Source organism: Temnothorax curvispinosus, unplaced genomic scaffold (genome assembly GCF_003070985.1).
Source record: "Temnothorax curvispinosus isolate PA1 unplaced genomic scaffold, ASM307098v1 QBEX01016824.1, whole genome shotgun sequence".
NCBI classification, from domain to species: Eukaryota; Metazoa; Arthropoda; class Insecta; order Hymenoptera; family Formicidae; genus Temnothorax; species Temnothorax curvispinosus.
Genome location: NW_020226604.1, coordinates 1 through 15,914, shown reverse-complemented (window position 1 = coordinate 15,914; position 15,914 = coordinate 1). Strand labels below are relative to the sequence as shown.

Below are 15,914 nucleotides of genomic sequence, written 5' to 3'. Positions count from 1 at the left end.
CGCGTTTAGTGTTAGGGTCGCTCGTGGTGGTTTTAGTCGGTAGGCTATGGGCGCGCGATGCCACGCTGAGGGTGGCTCCTTGGATTTCGGTCCTCTGAAGCGCCCCTCGTAACGGTGGTACGCGTGCGCGTAGAATCCGACACTCCCCTTCCCTACCACAGGGCGGGGTGTCTTTCGAAGATTTCCACCACGTAAAAAAAAAAAAAAAAAAAAAAGTAGAGAACAATTTTTAATTCCTTTCAGCAATTACATTTCTATTAAGCGAGAAAGGTCAAGAAACATTTCGACTATATTGCAACAACGTCGTAAAATTAATGCAATATAGCCGAAATGGCTTCTTGACTTTTTTTGCTTAATGGATGAAGTCACACTGCATTGCCACGAGTCTCAATGTGGCTCGAGACTCTTATTTGACCCGGAGGTGGTGGTGGATTTTGCGGCCGTAACAGCAGGAAAAAAAGTGGTGAGTGTAACTGATTTTTACGTACTATGTCACTTATGTCCAACAATGTTCTATCTCTTCTGTCCTCACTTAATCAAATCGTTCATTTGAATATTTCAGAAAATAACGACGAAGGTGACATCGGAGCAGCGAGGGAATCCTGCGAAGCTGATATCCCGAGCAGTCTGAGAGGAGGAGGAGGCCTAGGATAGGCATCGGGCATCGGCGTATCAACACTTCTGGTAAATGTTACTTTTTATTTTTTTCTAAAGATATTATAGAATCTGTCTTTTTGTTTGTGCTTATTCAGTTGCTGCATTAAACCGTGTTTTAAAATATAAATTAGTAAAAAGAAATTATTTGAAAAATTTGATTCAAGTTGATTCTAACGATTCTAACGACCTTTTTGCGAAGAAGTAATTTGAATGTGTATTAATCTGAATAACGAACAAAATGTTTAATGCGCGTGACAATTATTTAATCGATTCGATTATTTTTATGTTACAGAAAATATCCACGCTGGAAGGACCATTAGCTTCGCATCGAGGGAACACGATGGACATCTCGAGCAGCCTGAGAGGAGGTGGAGGCCTAGGAGAGGCATCGGGGATCGGCGTACTAACACTTCTGGTAAGTTGTTATTTTTTATTTTTTCTAAAGATATTATGGAATCTCTTTTTTCGTTTGTTTTTATTTAGTTGCTACATTAAACAGTGTTTCGAAATATAAATTAGTAAAAAGAAATAAATTGAAAAATTTGATTCAAGTTGATTCTAACGTAGAGACTTTTTTCGAAGAAGTAATTTAGGAAAACATTAATCGGAATAACGAATAAAATGTTTGATGCGCGTGACACGTATTTAGTCGATTCGATTATTTTTATGTTACAGAAAATATCTACGCGGGAAGGAGTATCTTCGCATCGAGGAAACAGTAACTGACATCCCGAGCAGCCTGAGAGGAGGTGGAGGCCTAGGAGGAGGCATCAGGCGCCGGCGGAGCAACATGCGGTAAATATAATTTATTTATACATATACACATATTATATCTTATACTGATGGGTCATTTACTTTTTAACCGGATAGTTATTCAGAAAATAAAAGTTAAAGAAAAAGTTTTATTTTAGAAATTCTATAGAAGCTTATGTTCAATGGATAGAGTATTCTTAAGAAATTACAAAATTATTTCATTAAATTTGCTTAATAAACAATAATATAAAATTTAGTGTTTATATAGTAATCATTTTTTGAAATATTGATTGTCTCTCTCTCTTGCATCCTGTTTTAATTCGGATTCTACATTTCTTTGTTACAGAATCATCGTAGCGACGTTGCAGAATAACTCCGCTGTTGCGCATCGGTCGGTGAGTGATGATTAAAATTTTATAATTAAGGTAACGAATTTATGACAATTATGTCAAAATTTGACATTTATCTGAAAATTAAAATTATAAAATTACGATTATATTTTTCAAAATTATGAGATACAAAATTCGTAATAATTTTGAAGAATGTAGTCTTAATTTTGTAATTTTAATTATCGTAATTTTTTTTTTTTATTCAGATAAAAGAAGGACCATGGGGAGAGCCCATATGGTCTATTATCGTAATTCGTTATTAATTGGAATACGCAAGATGGAAGCGCGGCCGCCGCGACCAGAATATCCCCTCCAGCTGGCTAGTTCGGACACGAACCATTAGCACGGACGCAAACCATGTGCGGTTACCGAGCGATACGATGTAGTTGAGTTGCACTTTCTCAGGCGGCGCGTCGGAAAATGCAACACAGCATTACAGCAACACACGAAAAAGGCCGGGATGGCCTCTCTCAGGTAGGTCGAGAAGTCGAGACGTATATCGAATCGATAATGTCGATCATGTTGAGCCATTTCGACACTGTCGACAGTCGAGTATTATACGTCAACAGTTTCTGTCAAGTTTTACGAGGTTCTGGAATTGCCGATTTAATACGCGCGCTTAAATTTAATTACACGATCTAGTACTTACGCGTAAACGAGACACGTGCGATTATGTCATTATTTGAAAATCTCTGTTGCAAATAAAATCATGTCTCAGACGAAGGTAATTCCACATAACCTCATTAAGTGGGACCAGAACGACAATTCTCTGGCCCCGTTGACAGAGTGTCAAAAGGATTGCTTGACAAATCTGGAGATCGTTGTGACTTCGTTCTTCCCGTTATCGAATCTACAGTCCAGCGTGATCGACGGCGATGAGAAGCTACACGAGCAGAATTCTCAGGAGAATACACCCCCGATAGAAAGGTATCAGGAGTTACTTCAGCATTTCTTGCTTCTAGAAAGGAAATACGTTTCCATGTACGACATGAAGTACAACCTGTACCTTGAAGAGCTGAAATCGAGGAGGTCCGAGTGCCAGGACGTTTGTTCTCAGATAGAAGAGACGTTGGACGATTTCTCTGCACTCTACAAGCAGTATACTGAGGTTTCCAGCAAGACCACCTCTCTGTACGAAGCCAGCGAACAACTCATCTTCGATCAAAAGCAGTTAAATGCGACAATCGACGGCATTACGGAGTACGTTAAATATTTCAAGGAGATCGACGTGATTACAGAGAAGCTAGACGCGTCCACCTTGTCGGTGAACAGCGAAATGTTTTTTTCTATATTAGATAAAATTGACACAAACATAGATTTTATGCAAAACAACTCGTCGTACAATGAAAGTGGGACTTACCTGGTGAGATACAAGCATTGCCAGTCGAAGGCGATTGCGTTGATACAGAATTACATCTCCAACTTGTTCTCTAAAACCACTGAAAGCATTTTGAACTTGAAGGACAATGAAAATTCATCGGAGAACACAGACGCGGCTCTCGCGCTATTCTATGGCAGATTTCAGACGATCTTGTCCAAAACAAGGCCGGTTATCAGGCAAATTGAAAGCAAATCGTACAAAAGGCAGGAATATGACAGCTTGTTGCTTGAGTGCCATCAATATTATTGGAGTCAGCGAGGCTTGGTGCTAGGTACAAGCATACAAAAGTCTCTGAATTCCATAAGAGAAAAATATAACGGCGACCATTGCAGTTTAGTGCGACATTCTTGTGCATTACTCTTGCATGCATCGATAGATGAACATAAACTGTTCTACGAATTTTTTTCGAAACAATCAAGCGGACTGACCGCATACCTGGAGAGCTTGTGCACTTCTCTGTATGACGCATTGAGACCTTTCATAATACACATTAATCATCTCGAGACATTGGCCGAGATTTGCTGCATTCTACGAATAGAGATGCTCGACGAACACGTGCAGAACAACTTCGAACCGCTGGAAGGCTTCGGAAACATTTGCTTACAGCTGTTGCACGATGTTCAGGAGAGATTGGTATTTCGGGCGCATTTATATCTGCAATCCGACGTACTGAATTACAATCCTTCGTCAGGCGACCTGGCGTATCCAGAAAAGCTGAAGATGATGGAAGAAATAGCGGAATCGATCAGGGAAGCGAATCGCCAGACCCGCATGAAGAGGATCTCCGTCTCGTCCACTGACAGCTCTGTCCTAGAACCAGTTTCTCGAAATCACATAGTTATCGATTCCATTTATCAGAAGACACACATGGGGAGTTCTCCAGCGGATCTGCATGCTATGTGGTATCCCACGGTACGCAGGACTCTGGTCTGCCTGTCGAGGCTCTACCGTTGCGTGGACAGATCTGTGTTCCAGTCATTGAGCCAGGAGGCCATTTCCCTCTGCGTCCAGAGTATCGAGAATGCCAGACAGGAAATTGAGAAGAGAGCGAGTACATTAGATGCAGAATTATTTCAGATAAAGCACTTGCTGATTCTTAGAGAACAAATTGCTCCGTTTCAAGTAGATTTTACTATCAAAGAATATAGTTTAGACTTCTCTAAAGTGAAGACCGCTGCATTCGGGCTGCTCGAAAAGAGTTCTAGGTTCTTTACCCTGTCGAACAACGCGTTATTGCAGTTTCTTTTGGAAGGTGCACCACAGATGAAGGAGCAACTTATCGACTCGAGGAAGCATGTGGACGCAAAGTTGAGACTTACGTGCCAGCGATTAATACAACACGCAACTTATTTATTGATTTATCCTATTATTAAGTTATTGGAGAAGGAAAAGTTGCTCGATGCAAGCTCGATTCAAGAAAATGCCCTAGGAAGTCCGCAAGAGATAGCAACTATAGTAGCCGACGTATTGAGGGTAATTAAATTCAAATGTCCCGAGATACAGCAATCGATGCAGTTATATTTAGCTAACAAAGAAACTGAATTTATTCTGTTTAAACCAGTGAAGAATAACATTTGCGCCGCATTCACGCAATTGCATCAGGTATTGAATAAGTATTATAACGCGGAGAACCTTCTGTTGATCGCGTGTCCTTTGCCAGAACATATTTCTGTTATGTTGAGTTCAACAACGTTAATTCAAGGAAAGTCAAATCGAGAATCGCAGTCGGTTCTGAAACAATCACAGTCACTTGCTAAACAAGAAGATTAAATAACGTAATTTTGTTTATTCTGTTGTGTTTTCAAAAATTAATTGTTGAATAGAGTATTGATATAAATTTAAGTAAAAAATGTGCAAAAATAAATCTTTTTTTATGTTAGATTTTATGTTATTTTTTATATATGTATATAATTTATATAATAAAATAAACTTTCTAAGTAAATTAAAGTTAAAATAATATTGATTTAAGGTCAAATAAATTTTAGGATTAAAATGAGGTGAGAGAGAGAGAGAATTTTTAAATCTAATTGTGTGTGATCATATGTAATTATTCTGGCATGTGATATAATTTTTGTAATAAAATAAAATTTTCTAAGTAAATTAAAGTTAAAATAACATCGATTTAGAATCAATTAAATTTTAGGATTAAAATGAGAAGAGAGAGAAAAAGAGAGAAAATTTTTATGTAATTTATCATATGTAATTATTCTGGCATGTGATATAAAATTATATAATCTTATCAATATAAAATATAAAATAATATGAGAATGTGTATGTAATTAAGTTTAATTTTATATTTCCATTATTATTATACCTAATTAAATTAATTTTAAGTAAAATATAAAATTTAGTAAAATTAAATCTTGCTATTTATAAAAAAGTGCTACAACAAAGTCACTAGATTTAATATTTTTAAAAGAGGACAAAAGAAATACAATTTATCCATCTTGAATTTTTTATGCTGTAAAATTGCGCTATAGTAATAAAGGTATAATGAAAGTGTACAACAATTTAATTTCTTTCAAACACTTTTCTACTAGCTAAGCGTTGATATTCTTCAATTGTCATATTATTAATAATTTTAATACCATTGACTAATATTATTACTTGAACCATGAATATACAATACAAACATATAATAATCTAAATTATTATCATGCGCCATTGCGTTTCCATTGCATCTTATGAGACGATGTATTTACTGAAACATACATTTAAAATATATATTAATAAATATATTAATAAATTCAACGGTAATTAAAAATTTATTATTCTATTAAAAATTAAAATGTATAATATATAGTTTTAACTAATATATGTATATATATATACATTACAAAGTGAGTTGAAAAATGTTGAAGAAAATTCCCTAAATTGTTAAAATTGCATTGAATGCGAAGTAAATTAATTAAATTCTTATCAACCAAGTTTATCAAACTCCGAAAAATTTGTTTTTTGATAAAAATTGATTACTAATTGCGTAACAGAATTTAATGATTCTACGAAATTGTTTATTTTTGTAATGAGAGAATATATGTATATTAATTTTCTGGATATGTACACTTACTTATTTGTGTATATTCTTATGTGTATTTGAACTATGGCACATTCGGGGTGTAAAGCAAAAGTATGTAAGAAAAGAGATTATCATCGCCATTATCAATACAACCCACATTATCCAAAATAATAGTAAACGAAATTTCATCCAAAATGGACTAGAAACGTAATGTTTTCTTAGATTTTCTGCCTCGTCTGAAATAATAAACAAAGTAACATTTAATGTATTTTAATATATTCAAATTTCGAAAACTACTCTATTTCTGTATAGCCGAATCAAGAAGCTATTAAGTTCTAGAATTACATTTGTATCACTTTTACGAGAAAAAAAAAGGAAAATTTAGTTAAATAATGATATAAATATGATATAAAGCTCCACAGACCTTTGGGATATTTCCTTCCCGTTTTATCAATAATAATTAAAGGGATGGCATCATAAATTGGATTTTCTTGAGCAAAAGCAGATTTTTCCTGAAATTCCATTGTGTTATATCCTCTTGTTCAATATATACAATAACACAGTAATGCACAAAGAGAAACGTCTAAATTTAACACTTTTAACTGAATTTCATTTTGCTTCGTTCTCCATATTTACGAACCTGTCGATACAAGGAGATAGTTATTTTTATAAAAGATAAACGATATAAAGGAAAGATACAATATATCTATACGACACATAAAACTTAATAAATATCAATAGGCTATATATACATTATGTATAATTATTATCATTGTGATTATTCGTCACTTATTTTTATTAATTGGAGAAACGCACTGTTATTACATCGATCAATTCGGGAAAAAAGGAAGTTTAATTCTATGCGACGATATTTTCTTCGACTGCATCACGTTATGGCAAGAATTCATCAACAGATTCTGTGAAAGTCCAGAAAGTCGTGTAAAGTTTAAAACAATGCTGAAAGATATCTAGATTATATAGATATCATCTTCTTTCACATTAATTATTACAAACCGTCACTGCGGGCACTGCACTGTAATAAAAACTTCTGTTTCAGTTCTTCCTTCAATTCATTTTTCAGTCAAGTCTATAAACAAACCCGATAAATGTTGACGCATCGAACTCTTTGCAAAGAATAGATCTCCAAACATTTACTGCAGATATTATTGGCACAAACTCGTTGGTATGTGATCCGTTCGTAGTCACCTGATGATCTCAAGTGACCTCCATGAACATCTGGTTTTTAATAACTTTAGCTTTTTTTAGCTCGATATGAGTCATCGTTCAAAGTGGTCTCTGCTTTGCTATTATTGACATATAATCCTCTTAATTCCTGTCGATCCAAATCACTTTTTATCGAGGGGTTCTTAAGTCACTGAATTCTTTCAGATTTTTTATGGCACCATTACAGCTTGAAAATCTTAACTGGCGTAAAGGACCCACTTGTTCGACGAAAGCAGCAGAATTACACATGTTCTGCGAAGGGTTAATAATTCATTAACAAAAATGCATGATGACTATATAAATGATATGTAACATTAGCGATATAATTAAGTTACGTTTTATAAATAGAATTGTGAGAATTTTGCAGTAAAAATACTACCTTGAAAGCACGACATATTTCCTAAGGGAGGGCCCACTGCAACGTCTTGAAATATTATTCTTCCTCAATTCCATATCAAATGGCAAGATTACACCATAATTACAACATTTTCGTATCGAAAAGTCGGAAAGTGTCAGCTACGCTATAGTAAGAGTCGCTATAAGTTGTTAATAACTGTCATTAATTTTACCAAGCCATATGGTGTGTTGCAAGTATGCAATTATTCGCAATGCCTCATCAAGAACTTCTGTCGCGAGTTCGCTTTGTAATACAAAATACAATCTTCCATTATATGAAGGGATATTTACAAGACAATATATTATATAATGTCCATATTAATATTTTTTATAACATATTTTTTTAAACTATAAAATATCGTGAGGTTTGAGTTTTCGCTAAATGGGTTTGAGTCTTTGCTAAGTAGGGTTTGAGTCCTCGCTAAGTAAGGTCAGAGAGAAACCTGTAAGGTTGTTGCATACCTCCCGAGCGCATTTCTAGACGTGTTAAGAGGTTAGGGTGCCTATGATATTCCTGGCGCCGGGTGAATGCAAGAGCATGTGGCAAATTTATTCAGACTTTCGGTATCTTGAATTAACAACGTGTGTCGCGTTATAAAAAGTTAACACAAAACATTATTATATAATATAGTGATTATTAAAATAATTATTCAATGAACAGTGCATGACATTTGGAATAGATTTTTCAAAATAAAAATGTTGCTGAGTGTTGTACAGTTATCACTTAGGTCGATTCGCGGCGCAAAACTTTTGCGACCAGCCGATTTAAGATCGACAATTAAATGCGGATATAGTTCTGGATGGAGTAGTCGAAGACCTGTTGCTATTGTCAATGAACACGAGCTTTTGGACACTGATGATACATCGAAAGCTGTTGAACAAAAAACTCCTAAAACACGTAGGAGGAGACCAAGAGTCAATACACGCGAAGAGAAAAAGAAAGATAAGAAGGAAAATGAAATTAAAGAAGGTTCTGCCACAGAACAAAGATATATAGCACTTGATGCAAACGATAAGCTCATCAGGTATATAGTTTTTCTAAATAATGCTCAAATAGCCTCTAGAAAGTATAGTCCTACGAATAATACTGTTTGTATTTCATGTTTCAGCTCATTGATGATAGATATTAAAACGAAAAAGAGAAGAGAAAAGACTCGTCAAATGCTACTGGAAGGCTTTCGATTAATCGAAGATGCGATTCAGGCAGGGATAGTGCCAAAAGTAATATTTTTCAACAGATTGTCCGACATACTGCCGCTGTCGCTTCCCAAGGAAGTAAAACTGTATAAGATTCCGTATCGTACGATTCAATTGTGGTCCAACTTAACAACTTCGCCTGGGATAATTGGTAAATATTTTGATTTTATATGATCTCGCAAAGGAGACGACTGACAATTAGCACAATCTACAAAAAGTAGATATCTGTATATAGTTAATGCAATTTTTTTGGTACAGGAATCTTCGAAATCCCAGATATGGACGATAAGGAACCTGCCAAGGACGCTATACCTTTGACTATTGTCTGTGACAATGTCAGAGAACCAGGAAATTTGGGAACTATTATAAGAGCTGCTGCTGCAGTTGGTTGCGAAAAGTTATTATTAATGAAAGGTAATTTGCACGATTACTAAAATTATAGTCTGTAATTTTTCCATTAATCTGGATTTTTCTTGCCTTATATAGGGTGTGTGGATTTGTGGGAGCCCAAAGTTGTGCGCAGTGCTACAGGTGCACATTTTCGCCTACCAATAATTACGTCCGTTTCATGGGATGAGATTCCAACGTTGATAAATGATGAGTCTGCAATTTTTCTAGCGGACAACAATATAGCGTATGAAAATGATTTAAAAGACACGGTTAATCAAGAGTCAACTGTAAGCACTTCCATCGAAGGCAATGATAATTATACGAAACAAGATTATGTAAATGCGAACGACGATCAAACTGCTGAAGATAACGCGATAGACCAACTGACAAGTCAAACCAACCAATATAAACAAACTGCAAAAACTAAATTGCTAGTAAAAAAATTAATATCTCAACTTCCAGTTGAACCTTACTATACATTAGATTTTACAAAAAGAGAAATGGTACTTGTTATTGGGGGTGAAACCGAGGGTGTTAGTCTCGAATCATGTAAATTGTTACGTGCAAGAAATTGCACTCGTGTTAACATACCATTGACTAACGGCATTGACAGTTTAAATGTTGGTGTGGCTGTTGGTATTGTTACATTTGAAATGAGAAGACAGTTTGTAACTCGCAAAATTGATGATGAATAAAACTATTTCTAAATATATATAGGTAATGTTTCCTGTAACTAATTATTATTATTATGTAATTTGACCAAGTATTTATATAGACTTAGAAATTGTAGCGAAAAATATTGGTGTTTTATACTCAATTTATTGCAACAAATATTTACTGAATTATCAATTGAATAGTCAAAAATAAAAAACTTTATAATAAATTTTATAAAACTAATTCTCTAAAAATATATCCCATACTTTCAAAGATTGTTGAATTATATCTGATTTGTGTGCACGGGCGCGCATGTGTGTCTTTGTTTTATAAATATTTCATGAATTGTACATTTTAGTGCATTATATTATCTGCTATTTAAAACACGATAAATGAGATAATTGTAAATAATTAAAGATATTAGCATTTTTCGTGCTACGTTTTTCATGATTATTAACAATTTTTTTTTCATTGACTGATAGTGACGACCAGTCCAAGTGACATACCGCATTTCTTATGCTCGTGCTCTGTCGTAAAATAAATAAACTAATTACAATTATATCGCGAAAGTGTAATCATTAATAATTTCACATATGTACTAAACATACAGTTTTTTCCTTAAATAAGATCTAATAACTTTAGGTATCTAAATTATAAGATACCTAAAAACATGTACACACACAAAAGATTTTGTGTAAATAAGTTGGAAAAAACATTATTATTTACCAGGTAGAATAAATTTACACCGATATTTTTGCGCTATAATCGGGTGTGTGTCCGAGAAGGATATTTCATTCGCACCCTCGATTGGTGCGCACCTCTATTGATTTTTATTACTTGATTTACATATAATCGCTCCAAGCAGTTGGGTTCAATATTACTATCGATTTCAGTTAACCAAGTCACACACACACGTACATCATATATCTAACATCAATTTAGAGAGCAGTTATAATTTTCATAATCATAGATATCGACGATAGAATGATAGAATGATTGGTGAGCGATTGATAATCTCGACGTTGTGTATGGACAACATAAATTGACATTTTGTGTGCGATACGTTGAACATAATTACAATTAATATGTTACATTTGTTTCACTTGTTGTAGGTTACGTGTGAGAATAGATCGTGGAATGCAAGCAGTTATATTTACCTTGAGCATTACTTTTTCCGGACCAGCAGTAAACGTAAATTTGCACGAACATACAAATGGTGTACACCAGCAAAGTCGCAGTCCCGGACTCCGAAATATGCCGGTATGTAAAATACACTTGCATTTCAAGATACTGCCGAAGAATTGAACAAAGAGCACTTGGTTGAATATACTGTTTTGACGTACCTGTACCTAACGCTGTATTTTAAATGAGAAAGTGTCTTATCATTACATATGGTTTTTCAATTCTTAAAACATTAAGAATTAAGGAAACTCTAGCATAATTAGTTTGGTAACGTTATACCTATTACATTGTGCTACACATTGTAGTTACATTTACTGTGCGTGCGCGTGCATGTCATCTGCTTGCGTCAGTGTTTGGATAATCGGAATAGGGAATAAGGCTGAAGTAAAAATGTGTGGAAACAAAAGTTATGAGATTTAGAATTTCTAATTTATCCAAAACTACATCATTATTTATATTTCACTTTTGTAACACGTTAAATACTGAATAAGACGTTTTTAGGATCTGAAAGGAAAATTAAAAGAAATCTTAATATAGAAGATAAAACATTTATGAAAATTTTAATTGTATTTTCGTAAGTACGCGACAAATATCAGTAATATCACAAACAGCGTATCTCGTTAATATGTCAAATATCACAAACAGCATATCTTCTTAATATGTCAATATTTATTTTGACACCAAAGTAATAATAATACTAACGTTACTGTAAGACTGAAGGGATAGAGTTATCAAGAAGCTGCTCGTGAACTTTATAGGAATAGTGCTACGCATCATGATCATGAGCAATCCTTTTTTCTCTCTGATTGATAGCAGTGGCCAATCTGTACGATATATAGTGTCTCCTATGCTCGTACTCTGCCAACGTGACACAAATAAATTTATTATTGCATAATAATACCAAATAATTTTATTAATATTATTAATTTCACACACACAAAAATTAAGTTGTATATAAAAGCACTCGCTATTTTCCATTAATTCGGTAAAACACATCCCTTTGGTACGGAATATTTTGGTACGAATTATGGAGTATAGAGAGTTACCTTAAGTATGACTTCGTTTCCGGACCAGCAGTAAACGAAAATTTGTGCAAACATGCAAATCGTATATACCAAAAAAGACACAAGTCCAGACAGTTCCGCAGTATGGGTTGACAAGTAATATACACATGTACATAATACTATTATACTAGAAAAAAACTGAACGAAGAGCACCTGGTTGAATATGACGTTTACCGTTTTCGCGAATCTGTAATGGTTTCATGTTAAATCATGCATTGAATGCGAAATTACTGTTATAATATATAATTTTATAACATAATTCCAATAATTTTAAATATTGTGGGAAATGTATCTTTTAGCATGCGTCATTTACTGAAAGAAGAACTACTTGGTTCTAAACAGATACTTAAATTAATCTAATTAAATTTTATTTTTCTGCACAATCTACCACGGAATGACAATATAATTAAATCATTTTGCGAATACTCTGCTTTCGAGCTCATAATAATGGTCTATTAATTGCAATTAATAACGTTAATTATGTTATCTTTTGATTTTAAACGATTTTTCATCATAAGCATCAATCATTGTTGTAAATAACAGCAGTTCTTAGACATGAAAATTAAATAATGGACACGCGCATGCACACATACACACGTACATAAAGAGGCGACTGAATATATGCATAAAAACGGATTCTTACGTGACTCACTTGTAAATGCTGAGATGATAATGTACGCATTCCGATATCCCTACTTCGTTCTTATTCGACGTCGAAAGTGTATGTCCCAGATCTCTAACTGTTTTATTAATTATAAATTTGTGAAGACGACTTTCGAAAATTTCAAGTTGGGCGCACGTTTGTATGAGCAATCCGAGAACTAGAGTTTCCGTCCCGACATTTATGATACAGGCGAAAAGTAAAGTTAAGATTTGATGAATAGATATAATCCAGAACACCAGAGGTATATCGTAATTCCATGGTAGCCATACTCGATAAGGTAAATGACCATGCATAGCATTTAATATTGATCCTAGAGTGAGGCCTGTAATGGAGCCCGTCGCCAAAAAAGTGTATCTTAACGTAAACGTTCTGCAAACATAGAACCGATATTAAATTGTATAAACGCACAAATTATTTGTACTTACAACGTACAGAAATTTATCATTACAAATTTTTAATAAATATACGAACTTACCTGATAAACTTATCAAATTTCGTTTGGATAGCTACTTCATCCTCGTTTCGAGGTTTATGTGGTGCTTTCAACAACAATTGCACTATGTTGATGATCGCATTCCGACGCACAACAACGACCGTCGCTTTACAACAAACAGCAACAATAGTCAAAAACATTAGAGTATTAGCGGTAAAATCATCGATATTGTCGACAACAAGTACTATATCCATAAATTGAGTTATCATCAAAAAGTATTCCGAAGATACTATAATAAAGGTAAATATACTATACAGCAGCTTGGCACCATCCGATGACCATTCAACAGGTCGCCATATACCACCAACGGTATACATTGAAAAATGTAAAGAAAGTATTTGCATATTTAAATCTCTTCCTTTACAAACAACTTATCAGTGTGTTGCACAAAAGCATAACCTCTTTCTACATGTAAAGCAATATCTAAAAGAGTAGTTTGCAGAATTGCGAAAAGTATACCTTTTCTTAATTATATTAATTATATGTCCAGGCGTGTAAGTTAATTATGAGAAAAATTGAATTTAATACAGAAGGTAATATAATGTTATATAAACAGATTACGTGAAGTATTAAATTCTACAACCTAATTTAAATTGCAAACACTAAATACATGAATGGATTCGATGAAGAAAAATTTTATACACGTTTAACGTACATACAGATCGCGTCCAATGTTATGGCGGGTAAAAACTGAACAACCTTATTTAAACGGAATGCAATATACGATACGTGAAAATATAACTAGAAAGCAATATTTGTAAGCATTTATAATCACGCACCTTATTTCGAAATATCGGTTCCCCAGAATTGTGGCTGATAATGCAACAAAATTATAAAACAAATACACTGATACGACACATGTTATTTTATTATCGTAATGGTCAATAAATTTCACTTAAATGTAACCGAGCACGTCTTGCGACAGACTGTGTATAATTTTACCCTCTTCAGCATCTTATCAACTCTACTACAATTACCGCCATTAAAAAATCGACATGAAGTCATTTAATCATTTATTATGGAGTGCACGTTCTTTTCCGTTCTTGCGAATACTACAATTATAAAAGTTTTCCTAGTTGCAATTATCGAGGGATGTTTTCCTTTCACGTTGTCATATTCCCATTGAATAAAATATTTGTATGTCTCCTGTCCATCGGAACTACGAAGAATATCATACCTTCCGCATACAGTTTCCCGTTTTATTACATAAAAATACAAGAGTGTAGCGATAAGAATGTGATGCATAATATACTCAGTGTCAGAGCATATTTCTCAAGTTGCTTGTATATCTGCGAGGTATGACGAGTGTACAGGGGAACTACCATGTATTAATTCTATACTCAGTACATCACATGTAGCAAAGCCTGAGAAATTATTCTTTTCTGACTTTAACGCTAGAGCCGAAATTAGTGTTGCTTATACGTCATTATTTTTTCTTCATTTTGCGATGCAAATGAATATTCCATATACTTGATTGTCTTATTAGTTACCAATCATTCTGCAGATGAAGTAACGAATAAAGTGTTTAAATACTTTCCAAGTTAACTGTCACATATCCGCTCGCCAAGTATGACGGGTGAGGCAGAAGACTGGATTATTTCTGGTACGACCGCAAAAGAGTGTCGCAGGTAACGGTATAAGAAGACATTATATTTTTCATGTTTAACTGACGCTCGATTTCTGCTTAGATATAAAAATAAATTGTTATATGTATTATACCTATTACATTGTATGCATGTTATCTGCTTGCATCAGTGTTTGAATAATCGGAATAGAAAATAAGGCTGAAGTGGAAAAATGTGTGGAAACAAAAGTTATAAGATTTAGAATTTATAATTTATTCAAAACTACATCATTATTTATATTTCACTTTTGTAACACGTTAAATATTGAATAAGACGTTTTTAGGATCTGAAAGAAAAATTAGAAAAAACCTTAATATAGAAGATAAGGCATTTATAAAAATTTCAATTGTATTTTCGTATCATGACAAATATTGATAATATCACAAACAACGTATCTTCTGAATATGTTAAATATTTATTTTGGATACCAATGTAATAATAATACTAACGTTACTGTAAGACTGAACGGATAAAGTTATCAAAAAGCTGCTCGTGAACTTTATAGGAATAGTGCTACGCATCATGATCATGAGCAATCCTTTTTTCTCTTTGATTGATAGCAATGGCCAATCCATATGATATATAGTATCTCCTATGCCCGTGCTCTATCAACGTAACACAAATAAATTTTACCAAATAATTGTATTAATATTATTAATTTTTACACGCACATATATGTATGCATGAACTATTATCCTTATGAAGAAAATTGATATTTTTTATATACACGAGCGTCGAATCCAAACTTGCTTGACAAATTATTTCCTAGATTATCTAGCAAAAACTTGTAAAAAATTGAACTGCAATGTATAAAAGCACTCGCCATTTT

The 15,914-nt window shown here is 33.8% G+C and overlaps 3 protein-coding genes and 1 long non-coding RNA gene across 6 annotated transcripts; 2 read left to right on the top strand and 2 right to left on the bottom strand.

Annotated features, from left to right (window-relative positions):
* The first annotated feature begins 2,340 nt into the window (after window positions 1–2,340).
* Window positions 2,341–5,023, top strand: LOC112467064 (conserved oligomeric Golgi complex subunit 3-like). The gene has a single exon (XM_025035530.1). The coding sequence runs from the start codon at window positions 2,509–2,511 to the stop codon at window positions 4,948–4,950; it is 2,442 nt and encodes an 813-aa protein (XP_024891298.1). The 5' UTR covers window positions 2,341–2,508; the 3' UTR covers window positions 4,951–5,023.
* Window positions 5,024–5,628: 605 nt separating this feature from the next.
* LOC112467067 lies at window positions 5,629–8,209 on the bottom strand. Its single transcript, XR_003042209.1, has 6 exons — window positions 7,800–8,209; window positions 7,211–7,672; window positions 7,013–7,113; window positions 6,621–6,836; window positions 6,248–6,432; window positions 5,629–5,881 (listed from the first exon to the last, which is right to left on the bottom strand). It is a non-coding gene; the product is annotated as an uncharacterized LOC112467067 (long non-coding RNA).
* Window positions 8,210–8,321: 112 nt separating this feature from the next.
* Window positions 8,322–10,120, top strand: LOC112467065 (rRNA methyltransferase 3, mitochondrial-like). The gene is made up of 4 exons (XM_025035531.1): window positions 8,322–8,841; window positions 8,926–9,164; window positions 9,272–9,427; window positions 9,500–10,120. Exons 1-4 carry the CDS (start codon window positions 8,513–8,515, stop codon window positions 10,096–10,098), a joined length of 1,323 nt encoding a protein of 440 aa, XP_024891299.1. The 5' UTR covers window positions 8,322–8,512; the 3' UTR covers window positions 10,099–10,120.
* A 1,421-nt stretch (window positions 10,121–11,541) lies between these two features.
* LOC112467066 (odorant receptor 46a-like) lies at window positions 11,542–14,488 on the bottom strand. 3 transcript variants are annotated; one of them, XM_025035534.1, is made up of 7 exons: window positions 14,240–14,488; window positions 13,716–13,883; window positions 13,443–13,566; window positions 12,956–13,336; window positions 12,286–12,490; window positions 11,942–12,097; window positions 11,542–11,743 (listed from the first exon to the last, which is right to left on the bottom strand). In XM_025035534.1, exons 2-7 carry the CDS (start codon window positions 13,729–13,731, stop codon window positions 11,699–11,701), a joined length of 927 nt encoding a protein of 308 aa, XP_024891302.1. In that variant the 5' UTR covers window positions 13,732–13,883; window positions 14,240–14,488; the 3' UTR covers window positions 11,542–11,698. The 3 variants fall into 3 exon arrangements, with proteins under 3 accessions (XP_024891302.1, XP_024891300.1, XP_024891301.1); XM_025035532.1 differs by having other exon boundaries at window positions 13,443–13,883; XM_025035533.1 differs by lacking the exon at window positions 14,240–14,488 and having other exon boundaries at window positions 13,443–13,908.
* Between the last annotated feature and the right edge of the window lie 1,426 nt (window positions 14,489–15,914).